The sequence below is a fragment of the Wyeomyia smithii genome, chromosome 1 (genome assembly GCF_029784165.1).
Source record: "Wyeomyia smithii strain HCP4-BCI-WySm-NY-G18 chromosome 1, ASM2978416v1, whole genome shotgun sequence".
NCBI lineage: Eukaryota > Metazoa > Arthropoda > Insecta > Diptera > Culicidae > Wyeomyia > Wyeomyia smithii.
The window spans coordinates 40,766,517-40,789,735 of NC_073694.1; the positions used below are offsets into that span (position 1 = coordinate 40,766,517).

Here is a 23,219-nt window from a genome sequence, read left to right on the forward strand (position 1 = left end):
ATCAAGAAATACCATAAGCGCAAAGACACGGTGTTCTGGCCAGATTTGACGTCGGCCAACTACTCGAAGCGATCGTTGGAGGAAATGGAGCGGCTGAATATCGATGTGGTACCGAAGTCGGCGAATCCGCCCAATGCCCCCACCTGCTTCCCATCGAGAATTTCTGGGCAAACTTGAAGCGCAAGATCTATTCCAACAATTTTGTCGCGAAAACGGAGGAGGAATTGATAAAGAGTTTAAAAACATGGCTACACGCATGTTTTCGTCCGCCATGGCGAATGTTCCGGTTAACTGCCGGAAGGCCGCACGCAAGGACGTAATATTTTTTTTGCGAGGAAGCTAACATGATAACCTTCCATGGGAAATTTATCCAACTCAATTATCTGTCCTAGTTTTTTTTTCATCACCATCTGAAATAGTTTTTTTCGTCACCATCTGAAATAGTTTTTTTCATCATCATCTGAAAAAATTTTTTTACCGCAAACGTAAGCTGTCAAACTATCGATAATATCGATAAAAGCCCCGAAATTATCGATTGTTATCGATGTCCGTTTTGGGCGATATTTCCCATCACTAGTAGCTACACCATCCCAGATTGGATTACACTTTGCGATAGGGAAACTGTCAATTTGTTTTGTTCTGGTCATTATCGCCATCTTCTTTTTGCCTCGTTTCCATTTCATATTTCCTTCTCGCAAATGTGCCGAACAAAAAATTTACCTAAAGTAACCGTAGTAAACGAAAACCAAAACAAACCAGTTTTGACACATACATACGTATGAATGTGTTGGTAGATCTGAAAATACACAAAATACACTCTGCTTCTCTCGGGTGTAGTTCAGAGAAAGAAAAAGTGTAGTCCGGAAAGTGAAAAAAACAGTTACGGGGTAAAAAGTGTAGTCCGAGTGTAGCTACACCCCAAAAACGAATTCGACATGAAAGAGAAATCGATGCGCGCCATTTCCAGCTGTCATTGAGCTCCGAGTTAGTTTACAAGAGAAAGATTAATAAAAACTTAATTCAGAAAATTGATAATTAATATATTTGTAATAAATCACGTTAGCTCAATATTGCGAAAACTTTGTTTATGTTGATCTTTTTCCTTTTCTCCTGCTACCCGGACGAATACATACGATTCGCATAGATTCTCTAGGATTCCTCACATTGGATTCGTGAGCGTCCCTGAAAAGGATTTCTGATAAAAGAATCCTCAGGAATGCCCTCCCAGCAAACCAGAAATCGTATAAGGATGTTAATTCTTAGTCGCTCAAATGTGCATGTCAAGTTTGAAGTTACATAAGATGCAACATTAAATTTGTTCATATCGTATAAAATTTAGATCCGATAAAACGCAATATTAGGTTATATACAAATCCATTTAACGTGTCATATAAAATTGTAAAATGCGTCAATCCTCTAAGTCGTATACAATGCAATACAAAGTTTCAAATGAGGCCATTCAAAAGAGCATGCGAAGTTATACAAAATCTTAACCATTTTTTTTTACAATGTACGTATATGGCCTCCAGATTTGTACACATAGGCGCATTTTATGCATCTTATATGGTCATTTTTTACCAAATAAGGGTTCACTTAACAGAGTTGAGCGCGAGTTATATGAACCAATTTGTTTGCTGGGCTGTATATGGCTCTAGGATTCTTGGAAAAGAATCGTGAGTGGGAATCCTCCGGATCGTGTTTGCGATTCCTTTCACGATTCCGTCACCGTGGTAATCGGTATCCTGGGGATTCTTACTCAGAATTCTCTGCGTGTTAGTAAGGGTAGTCAGTTTCCGCTGTCGATCCATATATGACAGATAAGCGTGTTGGCATATTTTTCGAATCTACCGTCTACGGGTAATGCCCGGTGATGCGAACATTCGCCTGCCTTTAACATCCGATAGAGCTTCCTGTACTTCAGGATTTACCATCCTGTATCTCCATCACTGCCAGAGTAGTCACGCCTCGTCGATACACATTGCCATCCGCCGTTCGTACTTCCGCTTGTCGTATTCTTCCATCTGCTCCCCTCAAAACTGCCTGTATACGTTCTCGTCTCCAGTGCTTCCGGTTCTTGCCTTCCACCAGAAAGACTAGATCTCCAACTTTCTGCGGCTTCGTGTCTTCGAACCATTTCGGGCGACGATTAAGAGTCGGCAAGTGGGCCCCGCGATCGATAATACATGTTGCTCAATGTTTCATAATGTTGATCCGACTTGTCCAAGACTGCGTCTTCCTTGGTCACTGTTCCACGGATGAAATGGTTTGGTGATAGAGTTTCTTCATCGGCGGACTCCTGTGGAATATAAGTTGGTGGTCGGGTGTTGATTAAATGCTCAGCTTCTGCCAAGGCCGTGACGAAAATCTCATCGGTCAACCTCCGCCCATCCAGGACCCTAGAAGCTTTTTTGACGGACCGGACTATCCGCTTCCAGACACCACCCATGTGTGGTGTACCGGGAGGGTTGGAATGCCTAGCTGTGGTGGACGAAGTGACCCTTTCCGCACACTCTCTGTTTATCTGCTCGATCTATTTGGTTATCACAGTGTTTGCTCCATGAAAACACGTTGCGTTGTCGGAATAGATGTGATCTGGAGTGCCTCGCTTGCTCGAGAAACGTCTGATGGCCATCAGGCAGGACTGCGTGCTCAAACTGTACACTACGTCCAAATGCACAACCCTCACAGCCATACTTCCTCTACTAGTCCTAAATATTCGACACTTACTGTACTGAATGGTCGGAGATGAGAAGTGGTGCGTTGAACGGGTAACGGTGCCATCAAGGTAGTAGCCGGAACACATCGATTCGCCTTGCACACCACACATGCCTCTGTCGCTCGTCGAATCACTGTACGTGCGTTCTGGATTCAAAATTTTTGACGACGCTCGTTGAACACAGTCTCCCTGTAAACATGAGCCTATTTTTCATGGTAATGTGGAATTAGCTTTTGAATTATCTCTTGATTCCCCGATAGGACGATAGGAAATTTCTTATCGAACGGGATTGCTTCAATAGACTCCATCCTTTCTCGTACTCGCACCACCCCTTTAGTGTCAAGTATCGGAGAACGTTTGTACAGAACGCTGGATTTCTTGATTTTTTTATGGTTCCCTGGTTCTAGCTCGCGATTTGCTGTAAGTGTATTCATCACAGCCGGAAAACTGGCAAATTGCGACTGCTTCCAAAGAATGAGATCAAGGTTGGTTTGCCGGCCTTTTTACGGCGACAGTTGGCGACGAACCGGACTATAGTGGCGGTCACCCGCACCAGTTTTTCATGGAACGTCACTAAACCTTTTGCCTCTTCACCAGTTTCTTCGAGTTGGTCGATCACCGGCCACTGGTTGGGCGGTTGAAACAGCATCTTCGGACCATTCACCCAGTCCGAATCGTTTTGCAACGGGGGTCCACGACCCCACTTGGTGAGCACATCCGCGATGTTCTGCTTGGTCGGTACCAATTGCCAGTCCCTCGTGTTGGTCAGTTCCAATATCTCTCCCACTTTGAATGCGACGAACTGTTTGTATTTGAACTGATCCACTTCTTGCTCCCAGGCTACCTCGAGTACCCGTTCGTTGGACTTTCGCTTATCCTGGTTTTGAACGACTGATCCCCCAGCTTTGGCGTCTCCTAACGCAGTCACGATCTCGGGTGATTTGGACACCCAATTCCGAATGTCAAACCCGGCTTGCTTATGGATAAGCCTCACCCGTGTTTGCTCGTTCTACCGCTTCCTCAATTGTGTCGACACTGTCGAAGTAGTCATCGACATAATGCCGTTTTATGACAGCCGCTGATGCTTCCGGAAACCGCCTAGTATGTTTCTCTGCATTCCTGATCTTGACGTACTGTGCTGACGCAGGCGAGCACGTTGAAAGAAACGTAGCGACGTCCATCACGTACACTTTTGGGTCTTCTGCCCTTTTATTCCGCAACAGGAATTGTTGAGCTGACTCATACTTTGCGATTATCTCCATTTGATGGTGCGTCTCGCGGATGTCCCCTCCAAAAGCGATCTGCCGCTCCCGGAAGATGAGAAGCATCGACACCAGCGGCACTAGTAGGTCTGGCTCTTTTAACAGCATTGAGTTAAGGGAAATTCCTTAGACCGTCGCCGCCACGTCCCAGATGAATCAGATTTTTCCGGTTTTTTCGGATTCAGGACAACATTCAGCGGTAGATACCATGTCCTCTTGAAATCTGCAGAGCGCAGTTCTTCTTTGGTGGCTTCATGGGCGTATTTTTTTAGCTTGATACTCGTCGATCTGGTTCCGAACGTTTCGATATAACTTTGGTGACCTCTCCCGCATTCTCTTCAATTGCATCAGCCGCTTCAGAGGGGAGCTGCGTAGCCGTAAGGTTACAGAGTCTGCTTTGTCAAGCGAATGATCGTGGGTTCGAATCTTAGTAGAATCAGGCCATTCGATGTCAAAACTGGATTTGAAGTATGGGTTCATTCTCAGGCTCCCCACCACTTACCCTTCCTTTACGCTGAAATCTATAACACCTTTGCGTGACTTTCTCTTAACAATACATAAGTCCCTCTTATTAATAAAACTGGCCAGAAGGACGCACGACGAAACTTCTCCAGGGAATTATAATTGGTGCTGTCTTAGAACGCTTCAGACTTGAAACCAACCTCGCTTGCTTTTCCAAGGCGAAGCGATTAGAATAAAATAAACCAAAAAATTATCCGAACATGAAATTGCCTCAAACCAGAAAAATAACTAAAATAGATTGGGATTGAAAAACTATATATCATAGCGGCATTTATATTTAGTGATTATAAGGAAAAAAAAATTACATTATCATTTTTCCATTGCGTCAGTGCTTTATCTACCTCGGCTATCGCCGCTATCTATTTGGTGCTTTCCCAGAGCGCTATACAAACTCATTACTATCTATCTACAAAGCTTTTAAACGTGCGTGCGGAGACTGCAGCGATCGCATTGCTGACCCAGCTAGGATTTCGATTGGTCAGTTTTATCAGTTGAGCAAACGGCAAAGAAAAGTAGCCGTGCTATTTAAGCATTCTCCACGTGGCTTGAGTTAAGATTGGTACATTGAGTCGCAGCGGTACAAAAAAACTAACCGACGACAACGGGTCTCGAACCCTAGAGCTTTTTAGCTTTCGAATGAGGGGAGTTAACGGTACGATCTATCCTCTCTACCACCGGGTGATGTGGGTGGAGTTTAATATTTCGAATATCGATCATGCGCATGAATAAAATAATAAGGAACGTACTCACAACCATGGATTCTTTAAGGTGCTTGGATTCCTCCTGTAGATTCTTCTGATTTAGCCAGGTAAACGGTGATGACACTTCGGCGTGCTGCTCCCTGCCTAGCGCGTTGATGACGATCGGCGCTCTTCCGGCCGCGTGGTAGCTAACCGGGAACTTGTCCTTAGAAAGACGGGATCTCGGGGTCTGAAGCGGGTCCAAACGTAGAGTTGGCGGTGCGTCGGGAATCTCCAGCGATGAACCTTTGATACGATTCTTGCACGCACGATATTTGTCACGCACTCACTCTACTCTGGGAACTACTAACTACTCTTTTCAACCACACCGCGGCGTACTAAAGAAAAACCGCTCCAACTTCTTTCACGATCCAAGAACAAGTGATCGAGAAATCTAAGGTTCCCTCAGATAAGAATATGGCCCTAGAAATCATCGTGACCGGAACTACGTAATAATTCACGAAATTATTACGAAAGTTCCACCCGAACTCATTGGTGACGGGACCCACCCCCCTAAAGTATCCCCAAGGTATTGATTTCCAACCTCCGAAGTTCGGGTATGATCGAACCGCTTCTCTTTGGAATCTCGAACAACTTCTGTCTCCCTAATTCTCATTGCTGCGAAAGGGGCGTCTCTACTCCCCTTAACTTCACCGTCGAACCAACCCGTCTGCGAGTTACAGTGGGCCCAAAGCTTAATCAAACGCTCTGCGCGAGATAGCCAAAGATGCACACTCACTCTCTTGTTAAGGTGAGAACGAAAAAAAGGGAGATTTAATATTGAGCGAGCCAAATCTACAAGGGGTTGCTCAATGTAATATTTTTATTTGTAATTGTTAATTAATAAATAACCAAAATTATGGTAATGCTACAAAGTCCACAGGTTCAGCCGCCTACAGTTCTTTTCTACACGATAAACGTCCGCCTTCCAGTTAAGCACTAGCTTTTCTTTCGCTCCGCTTAGCCCCAAACGATCAGCCAACTCAGTCTCTATCAACGTGATGGAAGCTCCTTCGTCTAGGAACGCAAGCACAGCCAGCGATCTCTCTCCGCTTTCTTTCTCATAACTGGAATAATCCGGAACATCATGGTACCGCAGGGTTTGATGTGTGCGTGCATGGTAACTGCCGTTGTGGCTGCATGGATCAGTAGATTGTGCGATTCTCCGCAACCATCATCGTCGCACCGAATCTGGAAACGACATTATTAACTGTGTTCGTTCAAACAGATCTTGCACAGTTTCAATTTGCTCACGATCTCCATTCGATCCGCGAAGGAAATTTTTTTAAAGTGCTAGCAGTATCTTAGCCCATGGTCGTCTCGTTTGCCCACTCTACACGGGTTCTGCTTCTTCCGATCGTTCCATCCTGAATCAGGATGGGATTCACAAGGTGCAGTGTGAACTCGGCAGTCTCCAAATGTTCGCAGAGCTACTCGACTGCATTTCCGAAGGGACTGGCCAGCCGGTCGGTTTTCGGTGAATCCAGCTTCTGAACCCTCTCGGGCTGACCGATTTAAGGAGCAGAAATTGTCCACGAACCGACTCGAGCGCAACATCCTTTAAGCTTTCTTGGAGTCTCACCAAGATGTCTACATCCTAGTAGCGACAAGCTTCGTTTGACGCTTGGTAGGCCCCTGAAAACAAAGGCAACCCTACCCTTTTTGTAGCATACACCGATCCATCATTTAAAGATTATTAAAGCGCTTCCCCCGGATTGCGTAAGTCTTAAAAAATAATTTCAATTTTACCTTCCATTTTAGTGTATCCCAGCTGTCGCCGTTTTATCAACCGTATCCGTTAATGATGCACGAAAGTTCTCTAGATTGTTCCGGATATTGTCAACTTGCCTTCGACGAAGGTTCATTACTTGTTCGCAATGGTCCTGCTTAATCCATATACCCCATCATAATTGTTCGCACATCTTCTCAACGGTTCTTCAATTTTAGGATAATCTAGTTATTTGTTAGATATTTACCTCAATGATTCTTCGATTATGTAGCCCTGCTAAAATAAAGAAAGAGAAAAATAATGTAAATGTAAATGTGGTATTTTGTAGCATGTGGATAAACATATTTCTCGCCAAACATGTGAAAAGGGCCCATGTGCCATATGTAAACAAGCCAAATTTTCTCGTTTTTTGATCAATACAACGAAATCTGCTCTTACCAATAAGATTTATTGATAAAAGAATTTACTCTTAATCAAACAATCTTATTTGTACAAGTAGATTAAGCTTGTATTCATTGAAAAACGTGAAATTGTGGCTTGTTTACATATGGCACTTGGGCCCTTTTCACATGTTCAGCGAGATTTTATTGTGTTTAACTCTGGGCAAAGCTTAACGACAAACTTCATGGATATCAATTCAAAAGTTCTCAAATTTTCTATCAAATCAAAAGTAAATCAGTTTGTAGTTTTTTCTATACAGTTTTTCAAAACCATCACGCAACTGATCAAGCTGACTCTACTTATTTATATTACAGTGTTACCTTGCTTCTCTATGGTGTAAACTAAATAAACACGTACTGAGACGTAGTAAGAATTGATTTTATTTTTTGATATTAGCCATTGTTCTATCACTGTTGTCATTTATAGTTGCAATCCAGAACAATTTACCCTGGCTTCGAATGTCATTGATCAGGTTAGAGTCGAAAGTTTTTTATCTAGTCGTTAGCAAAACTATTCTGCCTAGCAAGCGAAATCCACACGCAAAACGGCTGCCGGCATTTGTCGGTCAAACAAAAAATAGAAATCTCTTCTACCACCTGGAAGCCACAATCAGAAACTAGCAGTTTTGTATCATCACTTCTAACGATTACGAGGCCGAATCGTGAGAACATGAATGAGGAACAAAGTAGGTAGTGCAGGAATACTAACCAGGTCGCGCCAGAAGCCCATATTTGAACAATTACCATTTATTTATACATTGTATGTAGATTAACTATTTTTTGGGGTACTGTTGTAGTCTTCATACCCGCGCGGATAAATCACTCCGTCAATTTTTTTTTATGTTTATACCTGTTTTAAGCTTTTGTGATTTTCTATATTGTCAATTATTGCGTATTGCATTATTGACAGTTAGATTAATTTTAAAGAAAAACATGTCTAAGCTTTTGATGCTCGGTTGCTCGATTGTGGAAATAAAATAAAAGTGATCTGCCTTTGCCGCGTTTACTCCACTTGGTGAATTTTACGTATACGTTACTAGTGCATAGGTGATACCGTAATTTAGCGTTATTTTTTTCTTTTCTATTAACATCTTTATTGTGGATCAATAATGTGATGTGATATGAGACCCGTCCGACTTTTCTTTACTCTCAACTGTGAGTGAACGCCAAGATTCGCACGATGTCAAACGGTTGTCAGCTCCGCATATTAAACAGATATGGCGTTCATCTTGTGTAGGAGTTTTTCAACGTGAGATTAAGGGCAACTGCAGCCAAATAAGCTGAATATTTGTTTTAGACACAAAATATATAAAATTAAAGCTATCACATTATTCTTTGAAAAAAAAACCCTACTTATCAATAAACTTAAACTCCAATGACTTTTTCACGTAGCATCCCCATTAGGAAAATTGAAAAGCAAAACTACTCACAATACCACTACTCAAACAAAACTCCGTTGCCTAAATAAAAAAAAACTAAAGCATTGGATTTAGAATAATTAGCACAACCATTGTTCGTTTCAAAATCATCTAACTAACCCTAGATAAAATCTACACAGAATGAGTATTAATCTCGCTTTCGTTTTCCATTGGTTTTGGGTTGTTCCTGCTGCATGTCTTAGTTGGGATTCCTGACACTCCCTAAACATCAGTCTGATTTTCCCTGAATTTCCTTTAGCGGCCGAATACCTAGTACACGTAGTTGCTTTGAGGAAAAATTGCCCTAGCCGGCAAATGGTCCGGATCTTGCTGGTTGCGGTAGCGACGGGTTAGAAAGACGGCAATAATCTTTTGATTCGGATTGTTTAAAATCGAAATGCGAATTTGAGAAAGAAACAAAAGCACAGTTAATGTGGTGAGAGTATATTCGTATTTTCATTCACGTTAAGCAAAACGGTCATGCAAGAAACAATAAAAAAAAACTTAAAACAACCACTGATACAGACAACGATTTAGTGAAAAAAAAAGGTTGAAAGCATAAATGACGAATTATTTGGGATTGTTTTAGCACTGCGATAACTATTATTTTAATAGAAAAAAGTACTTGAAGATCGGCGAGAAAGTGCAGCACCAATGGTTTGGATAAAGTCTAGTAGAAAATTTCAAGCTAGCAAACTGTGCACTTTTTGACATGGATAGTACACATGTTGCAGTAGCAAACTAAAGAGACCCACAACAACGATGTCAAATTATTTACCACCACACACATACACATACTAACATGTAAATACGAAAGCCAGTCGAATTTAAAAATTACCATCTAGAGATTATTAGTGTTGGAAACTAGTATGGGCACTTCTCATCACGCACGCTGTGCCAATATCCTAACTATCCAATGCAAATTCAAAAACAAACTCGAATCATTCTCAACAAAACAAAACAGAAATTAAACTTCTTAAAGATCTGTTACGGGATCCTCCCAATCTTAGAGGAAAGCACTCGAATTGCCCCGGGGATCTTTTTGGTTGCGGTAGCGCACAGTCAACCAGACACCGATAAACTGTTCGATTCGGTTAGCGAAATATTTCAGAAGAAAACGTTTCACGCAAGCCGTCGGATCAGCACCGTTAAGACCGTGCAGCAGCATAGAATAGAAACAAAGAACAAATCCATGCCAGCATGAAACGAGTTGAATTTTAGATAACAAATGTGAAACCAAAAACAAAAGGGATTGTTATTCAAAATAAACAAAACCAACAAAAGCGATAGAACAATTCTGCACGTACCTCGGTGAAGCTGAAAAACAAGCCAATTCCCCCGGACAGGCGGAATGCGTAATCGATCGTACTTTCCAGCTTCGGCATACATGGCGTACATTGACAACCCTCAGGGGCTCCTTCTGGGCAGCATTTAGTCTAAAATGAAAACCCTCTTAGCGTGCAAAGAATTCATCAATTCAGTAATGGTAACTAACATTTACTACCGCACAGGATGGATGGTCGTCGGTGGCTGTCGCGTTGAACCCACAACACAAGAACTCTTCCTGTACTTGCTGTTTGATGTCTGTCGGAGCCAGAGACCAACCCTGTTCGGCGAACTGTCGCTGTTGTTGTTGATTTACAGCCAAACAAGAGCAGGCAATCGAGAACTGAATCAGGAACAGCATGAACAGGATTATCATGTACTGCAAGTAGTAACAACAGTAAAAGGTTAAAGCTTATCGCTAGAGAATATATCGCCAAGGACGTCGCATTTCACTTACGAAGAATAGCATAACTTGATGGTGCTTCACAGCTCCAATAAGACCAAGAACTGAAATCAAGATCAGGATCACTCCGCAAGCTAGTATACCTCCGATGATCGGAAGGTTAGTTACGATTGACGAAGCCCGACCATAAACTCCAACTCCGATCAGAAGAAATCCAACCATCTAAAAAGAGACCATTTAAAAATTCAATACAAATATAGGTAAACATTCACGTCTTCCGCTAATCGCAGACGATCGATAGGATAAAAATAGAAAAAAAAAAAGATTTTGCACATAATAGCCATCCTACGTAAAACTGATTTGAACTTACAACATAGAGGATATTTAATGCAATCAATGCATTTTTTGAACAGCTGAAACCTCCACACATGATGTGAATGATTGGAACTGTTTTTATCACCCGACAGCAACAACCAACTTCCAGACAAAAAGATAAATTTTCACTAATTAATAAGGATGTTTTCTATTACACCACTTTTCACTGCACAACTTTCGCCGTCCTGCGCGAAATTTTTGCGAAAGTTTTTTTTTATTCCTCCTGATTGACGTTTGGCAGTGCAAGCGAAGTTGCCAGAATATATTTCAAAACATCCGAAACATCGGAGGCAGTGATGCCACATTTTTATCTGTATTTCGAAGCTCAGAAAATCTTGTCACCTTGGTGAAATTTCAAAAAATCTGTATAACAATTTGCATAAATGTACTGGAAGTATTCCTCTATAGAAAAAAACGCAATATAGTTTGTTTAACATATATCCGGTGACTCTTTTATGCACACGCTTACGCGTAAATATAATAAATATAATAAAACCTCCAACACGCTCAACCGCATTTGAGTTCATTTTCCGTTTTTCAACTATATCAAGAAGTTTATTTCGCGACCTCATGAAAACCAAAGAATCTGTATAAATCTGTATTATTCCCAGAAAATCTGTCATCTTTAAATACAGATATCTGTATGATAAATACACAAAAAATCTATATAAATACCGAGCCATTGGCATCCCTATACCGAGTAACAGTGAATGACAATGAACTCATGTCCTTGGCTCAAATTATTTTGTGCCCCGTGCCGCTGTCAGCAGTAAGATAAAGATGTATGAAAAGAAGCGGTGATATGCTATCTCGTTCACACATATATTGAGATGTTAGCCCTTGAAACATGGCGCGATGCCATTGGGATGATAAATACCGAGCTATTCTGCCGGTACCCGGATAACTGTCCCATAATGAAAAACAACATATTGAGAAAACGGCGCTTTAATATTATCCGTTAATTTTCGGATTTCCAGCAATTACATCCAGAACCAATGACCATAACAGTTTCATGGCACCACAAGTTCATCGTTGAGAACAAAAAACTATGGATGGAATTGGTTTTACTTTATATAACTTGAAGAAAAGACAAAATGGGACAAAATATTCGGGTACATTTCAAAAGTACTCGCATATTTTGTCCCATCACATATAAATTTAACCAGCAACCGGCAGTATCATTTGCAACGTAGATTGTACTACAGAAAAACAGCATTAGTCTAGTTAATTAAACGACATACTTCTATACGCCTAAAATAATCCGATATACACTAATCTGGAGCAAAATTACATGTTTGCAGTTTGTACCACTATGCAGTGGTACCACATACATAAGACATACGTAACACTCAGGAAGAAATCTTCCAAAAAAGTTGGTACAAAATGAACAACTCGAAATTACCAACCTCTGTAAAAAAAACCTCTGTTTGAGTAGTTTATGGAGGTTGTGTACCTGCGCAGCCCTGCATTTGTCTCGTTCCCACTCGAAAAATGCAGCATTGATTTTGTAAACAACTTTTTGATAGTTTCGTAAGGGATTTTGTTGAGGGTTCGAGTAGAGCCGCGATGAAGAAAATTCATTCCGTTCATTTTCGTCGAGCAGTTCATACTGGTGTTGGTACCAGGTGATGTGGGGCAAAGAGTACCAAAAAAAAATCGCCAGTGTTACGTATGTCTAAGTATGTGGTGGGACTGTAATGCGGGTACTTCCAATATGGGACAAAAACAACTTGGTATTTTTTCCATGTTTTTCCATACAAAAGTATCAGTTTTAATTTTTTTTTCCGGAAAATATGATAACAATTAAGTCGATTCCCGATGATAACTCAAAAGTGACCAAAATCAGTATGGGACAGTTATGCGGGTACCGGCAGTATTGACATCCTTATATCGAATAACAGTGAATGACAATGAACTCATGTCCTGGGCTCAATCTCGTTTGTGCCCGCTGTCAGCTGTCAGATAAAGATGTATGAGGAGTGGCGGTGATATCACATACATAAGATATACGTAACACTCAGGAAGAAATCTTCCAAAACAGTTGGTACAAAATGAACTACTCGAATGGTACCACACTCTGAATAAAATCACTGTTCCAGTTGTTTTCTGAAGGTAGTGTACCTGCGCAGCCCTGCATTCAGTGCTGATAAAGGTCATTTTCCCCAGCAAAATTCTTCAAAAATTATAGCCAATCATTTTCCATTTTCACTTCCAATGTTCGCAGCACTCTTTCAGATACATTATAGATTTTAGTTCTAGTAACGTGCTGTTATACTCAGATGAAATAGATCGCGCGCGTCGTTCACGGTTACAGAATAAAATTTGACGACAAATCCAACCAAATGATTTTCACTTCAAAGCGAAAAAGAAAAACAAACAGTCCACTCAACCAAAATGAACCTCACCGAAACATTTTTTCACTGGCCCTGACCGATGCCTTGACAATCTTCGTTAACTGATAAACTGATTTTGTTGTCTTGCTTTCATCGCATGAAATATAATGAGGTGTTTTGACAGTTCACTTCCATGCAAAAAGCGGGTAGGGAGAACTCTGAAAGGATTGTAAAAACATAACGTTTATGGATGCTGTTTTTCACTTTCAACATACATCAACCCTGCCTGCATTTGTCTCGTTCCTAATCGAAAAATGCTGCATTGATTTTGTAAATAACTGTTTGACAGTTCCTTATGGGATTTTCTATGGGGCTCGATAAAGCCGAGAAAAAGAAAAATCATTTTGTTTATTATTTGTCGAGCTGTTGGACAGGACGAGCTACGGAGTACTATGGGGCAACGTGTACCAGAAAAAATCACAGGAGGGTTGTGTGCAAAGCCACGACCGCGAGGTTGAAGTAGAATACTTTTACACAGCTCTACTTACGGCTGCACATTAACCTACGGCCGGGCGAAACGGTTCACGCCGCTTTTCGCGTTTAGCCTGGCAGAGGCCTAATATGCACGGCCAACACAATAGAAAGGTGTTTTCACATTGAAAATTAGACACGGCTTTACTGGAGTAAGTGTTTGCAAATGCATCTACCGCTAATACCGCCGCTATCGTACGAAAGCGCTTCGTTTCATGTGGGTAATAATATAACCAACGAAAAATGACGCGCGTCTAAGCACACCCGAACTGTTTCGCCATGCCGCTTCCATTTACTTCCTTATAACATCCGCCTCATGGAAGTACCGGCTGTACCTACCGCTGAGGCTGTTACCACATACATAAGACATACGTAACACTCAGGAAGAAATCTTTTAAAAAAGTTGGTACAAAATGAACAACTCGAAAGTACCAACCTCTGTAAAAAACCTCTGTTTGAGTAGTTTATGGAGATTGTGTACCTGCGCAGCCCTGCATTTGTCTCGTTCCCACTCGAAAAATGCAGCATTGATTTTGTAAACAACTTTTTGACAGTTTCGTAAGGGATTTTGTTGAGGGTTCGAGTAGAGCCGCGATGAAGAAAATTCATTCCGTTCATTTTCGTCGAGCAGTTCATACTGGTGTTGGTACCAGGTGATGTGGGGCAAAGAGTACCAAAAAAATCGCCAGTGTTACGTATGTCTAAGTATGTGCTGTTACCATACTGCTACTGGTACCCAAAACTATTAACTCTTCAAATTAAGTTTTTTATTTGTCCTCAAAAGAACAATTGTTCAATTCCATATCGGATATAATGCAATCGCAGCTCTGTAATATTACCGACAGTAATATTCTTCTGAACAAAATGATCCAACTTTTCCATTAGGAGAAGTGCCGGCTGATGTACGGCAAAAATCTCGCCCGATCGCTCGCGTTGGCGTTCGTTCTCAGGCAGAGGCCTGAGACGTGATGACCAACCACAGGGCAAGTGATTTGTTTAATTTGAAGGCAGCCTAATGCGCAACCCGCTGATATATTATGTTACCGCTGAGTGCTGATATATGCTGCTGCTGCTGTCAACGTTGTGGACGGTCCATCCAGCTCACCTTCCGACTAATGAATGTAGCTAGTTTTCCCAGAAACACTCTTTTATAGCCGAAGGGTGCTACGTAATAGGCCACGCCCTATCAGTTCAGTTGTTCCATTCCCTAATGTTCTTCAGACAAATTATTCCACAATTCGCATTCGATTTTTGTATCCAGCGAATAAACACCGATGATGCTCTCACACACGCAACGGTTTTAACCCGTATCTTATTGCGGTTTGTAACATCAAGCGATTTCGTTTGCTCGCTGTTGCGTGTTGCATCGTGTTGTACTTGGCAGCTGGGAGACGATTAAATTCTGTTTATGCTGATTGATTGAATCGACTTCATATGAGCTCTGCATAGTCGAACTAACTGCTTTTGTGAATGCGTTCTAACAGGGCAGTTTATTATTCAATGTCGGTTATGCTGATCGCAGCCTTTGCGCAGCCCCTACAGGGGGTTTTCTAAATAAAGTAAAAATTAGACAACTACAACAGAATTTGATTGCATCCCGCACAGAATGTCTGCTCAGAAAATTATTAACCTTCAATTATTTTTTTTATTTGCCTTGAAAAAAAGCATTTTGAGGTTCAAAATCGGTTGCTAATTACAACCTTTGAGCTGCCCTAACATTGGGGGAATTAAGATACACGGACAACATGCACTGTGGAAGCTATTTCACATTCAGTAAATTAGACGGGTGCGACAAATTTAAATTGCTAGGATGCAACACATGCTTCCTTGTTTGTGTTGACAAAAATTATTAACTTTCAATGACTTTTTTATTTGCCTTGAAAAAGGCATTTTGATTTCCAAAATTGGATTTCCTGATGGCAATCTTCATGCTGCCCCAACACGGGGGGAATAATGGCTGTCTGGCGACACACGCTGAGAAAAACCGCGCAGCTCCTGAGACGTGGTGACCAACCACAAGGCTAGTGCTGCTGGAAAGGAAGGACGACTGCTGTTGTCGCTGTCTAGAACTATTATGAGCGGCTCCGGCTGAAACAGGCTCTTATATAGGCCAAATAGCATGTTTTCAACTGCAAGGTATATGATCCTGTCGACCGTGCTTGGGAAGCAAGCATATAACGACCAATCAGAGGTCGAATTTTTCGTTTTGACAAGGCTTGACTATTTTCAATAGTACAATAGTGGGAATAATAAAATTACAATTATCTTATTTTGGGAAGAATCTTAGAAGATTTTCCAATCTATTGCTGCAAGAACGAAGGAAATCCATCGAATACTAACCGATTTATTAGCATTTGAAATTGGACATATTTTTCACTTTTTTCGGTTTTAGATTTTCATTTCACATCCCTATGTAGCCGAACTTCCTGGGAGAAGTATTCTACTTCAAAAATGCCAGTGCTACGTATGTCTTATGTATGTGACTGCACCACATACATAAACATACGTAACACTCAGAAAGAAATCTTCCAAAAAAGTTGGTACAAAATGAACTACTCGAAAGTACCTACCTCTGTAAAAAAACCTCTGTTTGAGTTGTTTTTGAAGGCAGTGTACCTGCGCAGCCCTGCATTTGTCTCGTTCCTACTCGAAAATTGTTGCATTGATATTGTAAATAACTTTTTGACAGTTCCATATGGGATTTTCTTTGGGGCTCGATAAGGCCGAGAAAAAGAAAAGTCATTTTGTTCATTATTTATCGAGCAGTTTGACAGGGCGAGGTACGGAGTACTATGGGGCAACGTGTACCAGAAAAAAACGCCAGTGTTACGTATGTCTTATGTATGTGACTGCACTATCACATACATAAGACATACGTAACACTGGCGTTTTTTTCTGGTACACGTTGCCCCATAGTACTCCGTACCTCGCCCTGTCAAACTGCTCGATAAATAATGAACAAAAAGAATTTTCTTTTTCTCGGCCTTATCGAGCCCCAAAGAAAATCCCATATGGAACTGTCAAAAAGTTATTTACAATATCAATGCAACATTTTTCGAGTAGGAACGAGACAAATGCAGGGCTGCGCAGGTACTTTGCCTTCAAAAACAACTCAAACAGAGGTTTTTTTACAGAGGTAGGTACTTTCGAGTAGTTCATTTTGTACCAACTTTTTTGGAAGATTTCTTTCTGAGTGTTACGTATGTCTTATGTATGTGGCACTATAGTCGAGAAGAATCATGGTTTTCTAGTTGTTTACTGAACAAATGACGCCATATTGCATTAATATTTTGGATACGAGATAATCATTAAACGTCAGACCCCTGGTTTCAACAGTTTCAAGCAGACTCTTTTTCGTTTTCGAGCAGTTTTCAGAAAAAATCTGGCATCTCTGTAGACAACGCAAATCGCATGTTTTCCTCGTGCGTGATGTGGAGAGTTTAATGAAAATTTCCATATTTCAAATCTATTTAGAAGTTAAAATTTTACGTTATTTTGCTCGGCCAATCGAAAATGCAAACGGCAGATAAAATTTTGGCCCGCTTGACGGAGACGGAAACTGCACACCATACACTGGAATTTGATGATCGCTCACCGAAGCTGAAGATCGATCCCGACACTTGGATTCAAATTGGACCCCGCAAAGATACCATCGCCGATGAAACCAACTATTGCGAGGTAGATTTGTTGCAGGAGCTTCTGAAATTGAAATCTTCACTGGACAGCATACACTTTCGCCAGATCCGAGCGGCCGGCAGACAGATAAATCCTTTTGAGGTTAACAATGGTCAGTTTATGAACCGTGCAGCGGTGAAGATCGCCAATATAGACGCAATGTTTGATTGGAAGCTCTGCCAGCTTCCGGAAGCGAATGATTCGGATGACAATCTGTTCTATTTTGTGGATATTTTCGGTGGCCCTGGCGGCTGCAGCGATTACGTTCTGTGGCGTAATGGAGGTTGGAATGCCAGGGGTTTTGGTTTTACAACCAAGGGAGATTATGAATTTCTTCCAGAAATGTTTCGAGCGAGTTTTCCAGAAACGTTAGATGCTTTTTACGGATCCAACGATTGCGGTAATATATTTGATCCAGACAATATTCGTGGTTTCATCGATTACGTGAAGGCGCAAACTGATGACCTTGGTGCACATCTGGTTATGTGCGACGGAGGGTTCTATGTCAAAAATAGTCACCAGGAAGTTATTTCGAAACAGCTTTATTTATGCATAGTTTTGTTGGCCATCAGCGTAGTTCGCCCTGGAGGTAATGCAATTTTGAAGGTGTTTGATTTATATACCCCTTTTAGCGTTGGGTTGGTTTATACGTTGTCAAAGAGCTACGGAAAAATTTCGATTGTCAAGCCAATAACTTCTCGTCCAGCCAATTCCGAACGATATCTGGTTTGTCAGAAGCGACTTAACAGTGATCAAACGTTCGGCGACTATCTTTATTCTATTAATCGCGTTTTATGGGAACAGAAGCACGCGGGTTACGATATTCTGCATATTATTTCTTCACAAATCATCGAGCAAAACTCGGCTTTCTGCAGCTTTATCCGTAACGCAAACAACGATCTTGCTCGCAAACAAATTGACGGGCTGAAATCGCTAGTTTCAGCCATTTCCAGCACTTACAGGAAGGAATGGGTTAACCGAGAGTTCTTACAGACGACATTGTGGCGCCTCTGGAAGCTGGACCATAAGCGTCATTCACCGTCTGTGGAAGGCGACAAGACCAAATCTGCTGCCGATTACGCCCTGCAGCTCGTGAACATTCCAACCTTGAAACTGTTCAGTGCACCAGATACAACAATATACGACAGGAAAATGCTTCGAGAACATTTTAACGACCCGCGGGAGTGGAGCTTCGTCGCCGTCGATGTGACGGTCGATCAAGACAAATCCATTCGCACAATGTTTCTGAGCAAGGGCAACGGGAATGTTTTCTATTTCGACCGACAGGATGAAGAATGGCGTCAAGTTAAAGAGTACCAGCTGATTCTTTCCCCCCAGACGCTTTTATATGGAGAGATTGTTGAGGAAATTTCTGTTAAGGTATCAGTTTGTTCTCTAACATTGTCATTTTAATACAAGGTTTGTATTTTACAGGATAACGCTCAGAAGCTTGTCATTGCTTTGCACATTATTGACGCCGTTATGTTGGGAGGCACAGATGTGCGCAATTTTCCTTTGACCAAACGAAATGCAATATGTTGCAAGTTTGCGAAGGCACTGAACCGACCGTTGGCGGCGAAGAGTGCCAGCCCAGTGCGCCCGATACCGATACGCTGCAAGCAGCTGCAACCGATGATGGGTATGGATGCATTCTTCAACAACATTACGATCAACCCATTACCGAATGGTACGAAAGTTCTCGGCTGCGAAATCGACAGTTTCGATGCGTTGGAAACGAAACGGTTCTATATTCCTCGTGGACTGCTCTTCATTCGCCACTCGCAAGCCAAGCCTTTAAAAGTGAACCAAACGGAACTGGAGTTCGACAAATCTTTGACCAGCCGGCATCTGTGGGCTTGGACCAAAACTAACCAAATTTATTCCTCATCGCAGTGCTACAACCTATCCAGAGAAGACAACCTGGTTTATCGTATGGATTTCGACGATCTTTTGGAACAATTTGAAGATTAGATTGATTTTGATTCGTTACTATGCTCAAAGCGTTAGATATTAGGTTTGGTTACACATTTCCAGTGAAACTTTTATTCTTCGATATGTTACACATGTCTTGTGTATATTCATTTTTTCCTAAGCGAAATATAAGAAATACTGACAAAACTGTAAATCACTTCTTAAAACTAAAAAAAGCCCAGTCGGGATTGTGTTTCTTGTTACACGAAACTTAACTTCTGAGTTTTTGATTGCTACTTAAAATAGCTGGAGTAGAACAACTCAAGAGGGGATTCGGTCAGCTCTTTCGGTAACGCTACATTAAGACCGTTCTTGTTGTAAATTTCAACCAGTATTCCGTTTTCAACGCTTGTGCCTAGAACATTAACCTTAAGATGGTTACAAAAACTTTCAAAAGATACGGTAACTCGCATACTTTTATGTATGACTTACGTACAACCTTTCAGCGGAGACGAAATAGTTAAGAGATCAAAAATGAAGCAATGTGTAATATAGTGTTGATGGCGTTAATAACAGTTTATTTTATTCATTCTCTCTTATCATATAGGTTCATAAGTGTAGGAAAATAAAGATAAGAAAATAGTCAGTTTAGAATAAAAAAGGTTATGAAACACCCTCCGGGCGTTAACAGGTACTAATACTAATTAACAGAAACAAAAGAATAATAATCAATAAACTGAAATTCAAAGCTTCATTCGACTTCGTATGACGCAGCACACTCCTCGCTCAACAGAAGAGGCGGAATTGAAGCAATTGCTTGCTGCTTAATTGGCACAACCTCATAAAACGCTTGACCGTTGGATAAATCGTAGGCAGCTGGCTTTCCGGAAAGCACTTCCACGATCTTTCGCTTCTCGCCAGCTTGTGGTTGCGAAGAATTCAGCGGGTATTCGACGTCAAGTTCCACGACCGCCTCGTTTCCCGCCTTCAAATTGAAAACGGCATGTCTTCGCTTCGGTTGAAATCCCGGGGGGATGATAGAAGGCGAACTTTGCATCATTTCGTTGGACAGATCTACTCCAATCGGTAGAATGGTACGGTTTTCGAAAAAATACTTGCGGCGTGTACTGATTACTTCATCCACCGCAAGCTGCTCCGATCCTTCGGTTGTCAACATTACAATGGCACCGGGATTTGCTCCACGAGTGCGGGCAATGTGGGCCAAAAAATCTCTTGGATTATCTGTTACGTTAAATAGCACAATAAGATCCGTTGCGCAAAGGCTGATGGCAGGCTCCGCCGCGATCGTCACGATCAAAACATCTAATTCACCATTGCAATATGATTGTACATCTTGCATGTAGTTTCCACCTAACAAAGCAATGCAGCGGAAAAGAACCTCTTAAATACTGCTCAATGATTCCTCTTTATTAATTGCTTACCCATAAGCACCTTGTGTTTACACGATGGGATTCTGCCAAGACAATCAGCAACAATCAAGGCGGAACTTATACTTTCAACCACAACTAGAACCTTTGAGTTAAGGCGTCTCTAAAATATGTAATAGAAAGTAAATTAATGCAATATCATACAAATATTTTAAAAATTGTACCCCACCTTAAAAAATTCCCGCAAAAAATTTTCAAGTGTTCGAAACTTTGGATGCGGTGTATTGTACACACCCTGCCGTAACTTATCCAAAAACGAAACCAGCTTCTGCTGGCCCTGTACCAATATGTCGATATCCTTGTGGAAGTAATCCAGTATCGCAATGATACCGTCCCGTTTCAAAATGCTATAACCAACCAGGGTCCGCTCGGCCAGATGAAAATTCAACATTAACTCGTGATGATTTTTGCTCAGAACTCCAGTCAGTAGAGCCTTTTCGTATTTGTCCCGTTGCTGTCGAACCATCCGAACGTTTATCGTTTCAAACTCAGCTTTGCATAGTTTTGAATTGTGCAAATTCTTCGTGTAACACTGCCCAATATCACGCAGCTCATCAAGCAGCATTTGCAGAGAGATGCCAACTGGCGTCGCAATATTGCTTATTTCTTTCTTATTCATCAACCAATCTTCTGGCGCTTCTAGCGGATTACCCCATTGTAGTTCGATACTAGAAATAAGCCAATGTTTAAGCATAGCTGCATCGATAGTCTTGCTGGATGTTAACGACAAGCAGATAACTCTAAAATTTGCATTGCGTTCGGCAAGTTGTTGCAGAATTTTGACGTGCAATCGACTTTCCAACTGCGGTTCATCAATGACGATTAGTTTGGTTTGCTCCAGGGGTAGATTTTCACCAGCCCGGGTGATATCGCACAAAAGCATGTGGGAAGTAATAAAGAAAATTCGTTTCGACATCCAATACAGAAGACGATCGTTCGGCTTGAAAACCATGTCCACTAAATCACCAGTTGGAAATTTCACCAAATTCTCGCATGCAGCCATTTGCTCCGCTATAAAACTTCGCTTCGGGGCCACGTAGATAACCTTTCCCAGAGGATACCAGCGGTAGATGTTGTACATTGTTACAGCTGCTAGAAATGATTTCTCAAACTTATTTGGTAAAACGACCAGCGAATTGTAGTGCAGAGCTTTTTCGGTAATCGACGGTAAATATTCCGGTGTTGTAGAGTCGACAGGGTACAGCCAGCTGACACCCGCATGCGGATCGAACCCAGCGTAAGGATTACTCTGTTGTGATGGTCGCAACATGGTAGCCACGCATTCCTGATTCGGTGAAATTACCTTTAAAAAAATCTCCATGTAATAGCAGTTTAAACATTAAATTTCGTTAAAAAAGTTACCTCAAGTGGTGTAGAGCTCATTTTTTGTTCGATTCTGTTCAAATAAAACGACAACTAGCCAGTTTTTTTTTTAAATTTTCAACGGCACAACAAAAAGACAAAAACAAGGCGCAAGCAACAACGATTGATTTACTCCGACAGAAAACGTGGGATATTGCAGAGATGCCAGATTCCAGTTTACGAAACAGTTTACGAAACGTACACACTCATTTATTTTTGCTGAAAATTACAGACGGTGTTATTAAAGCCTGTAGTACACTCTTTGTCTAATGGTCAAATATTTGACCTTCTGACATAATGGTCAAATTTATTTGTGTAATTTATTAAAATTAATCTGACAGAGTGTGTGTCTTAATGAAAAACTTAATACTAGAACAATGTCAATAAATAATTACAAAAATGTTACATAGCGCGAATTCTATTTTTAAAAGCTGTACCAGTTATATTAAAATCGAACGCATCTGCTACTGTGTAAAAGCTGGCCGACATGAAGCGTATTGGGTCAAATTGCCCATACTGTGCATTGCGTTGAGGCAGGTTCAACAGCGATCTTGGTCTGAGAGATCGTTCGGGGGCATATATATCCAGGTAGCCGAGGATTTCCGGAGCATCGATTTCATTTAGAAGAACTTTACCAATGAAGGCAGCTTGCGCTTCGAATCGTCTCTGCTCAATAGTTTGCATTCCTAAAAGCCGACAGCGATCAGTGAAGGCTGGCAGATTTGAGGGATTACGCCAAGGGAGGAATCTTAGCGCATATCGTACAAATTTACGTTGCACGGATTCAATTCTGGCAATCCAGGAGTTGTGGAATGAACACCATACAACGGAGCAGAATTCTAGGATAGACCGCACTAGAGAGAAATACAGCGATCTGAGACAAAACGGATCACGGAACTCGTTAGCTATCTTAAACATGAATCCGAGCTGTCGATTAGCTTTAGCGATGATTTCGTTGTAGTGCAGCTTGAAAGATAGCGCAGTATCTAAAATAACTCCTAGGTCTCGAATTTGTGTCACTCTAGATA

The 23,219-nt window shown here is 41.4% G+C and overlaps 3 protein-coding genes across 4 annotated transcripts; 1 reads left to right on the forward strand and 2 right to left on the reverse strand.

The window, feature by feature from the left end:
• Nucleotides 1-7,648: 7,648 nt before the first annotated feature.
• On the reverse strand, nt 7,649-11,157 carry LOC129717715 (tetraspanin-13). Of its 2 annotated transcripts, XR_008726732.1 has the most exons (6): nt 10,927-11,155; nt 10,611-10,778; nt 10,323-10,532; nt 10,135-10,263; nt 9,630-9,908; nt 7,649-9,196 (listed from the first exon to the last, which is right to left on the reverse strand). XR_008726732.1 is itself a non-coding variant. In XM_055667813.1 (5 exons), the coding sequence occupies exons 1-5, from the start codon at nt 10,984-10,986 to the stop codon at nt 9,098-9,100; spliced, it is 666 nt and encodes a 221-aa protein (XP_055523788.1). In that variant the 5' UTR covers nt 10,987-11,157; the 3' UTR covers nt 7,649-9,097. The 2 variants fall into 2 exon arrangements, 1 of the variants encoding a protein (XP_055523788.1); XM_055667813.1 differs by lacking the exon at nt 9,630-9,908 and having other exon boundaries at nt 10,927-11,157.
• Nucleotides 11,158-17,196: 6,039 nt separating this feature from the next.
• LOC129732523 (cap-specific mRNA (nucleoside-2'-O-)-methyltransferase 1) lies at nt 17,197-19,575 on the forward strand. Its single transcript, XM_055693476.1, has 2 exons — nt 17,197-18,850; nt 18,905-19,575. The coding sequence occupies exons 1-2, from the start codon at nt 17,309-17,311 to the stop codon at nt 19,439-19,441; spliced, it is 2,079 nt and encodes a 692-aa protein (XP_055549451.1). The 5' UTR covers nt 17,197-17,308; the 3' UTR covers nt 19,442-19,575.
• A 419-nt stretch (nt 19,576-19,994) lies between these two features.
• On the reverse strand, nt 19,995-22,325 carry LOC129733907 (Fanconi anemia group M protein homolog). Its single transcript, XM_055695509.1, has 4 exons — nt 22,192-22,325; nt 20,999-22,132; nt 20,824-20,932; nt 19,995-20,752 (listed from the first exon to the last, which is right to left on the reverse strand). Exons 1-4 carry the CDS (start codon nt 22,210-22,212, stop codon nt 20,133-20,135), a joined length of 1,884 nt encoding a protein of 627 aa, XP_055551484.1. The 5' UTR covers nt 22,213-22,325; the 3' UTR covers nt 19,995-20,132.
• Between the last annotated feature and the right edge of the window lie 894 nt (nt 22,326-23,219).

Bases quoted from the DNA above. Each gene is read 5' to 3' on its own strand.
- LOC129732523 (XM_055693476.1), top strand. From the start codon at position 17,309: ATGCAAACGGCAGATAAAATTTTGGCCCGCTTGACGGAGACGGAAACT. The intron at 18,851-18,904 runs GTATCAGTTTGT...TGTATTTTACAG, and splicing joins TTGAGGAAATTTCTGTTAAG to GATAACGCTCAGAAGCTTGT.
- LOC129733907 (XM_055695509.1), bottom strand. From the start codon at position 22,212: ATGAGCTCTACACCACTTGAG. The intron at 22,133-22,191 runs GTAACTTTTTTA...ATTTTTTTAAAG, and splicing joins TGAGCTCTACACCACTTGAG to GTAATTTCACCGAATCAGGA. The intron at 20,933-20,998 runs GTGGGGTACAAT...TACATATTTTAG, and splicing joins TTTTGCGGGAATTTTTTAAG to AGACGCCTTAACTCAAAGGT.
- LOC129717715 (XM_055667813.1), bottom strand. From the start codon at position 10,986: ATGTGTGGAGGTTTCAGCTGTTCAAAAAATGCATTGATTGCATTAAAT. The intron at 10,779-10,926 runs GTAAGTTCAAAT...GTCTCTTTTTAG, and splicing joins CATTAAATATCCTCTATGTT to ATGGTTGGATTTCTTCTGAT. The intron at 10,264-10,322 runs GTTAGTTACCAT...TTTTCATTTTAG, and splicing joins CATCCTGTGCGGTAGTAAAT to ACTAAATGCTGCCCAGAAGG.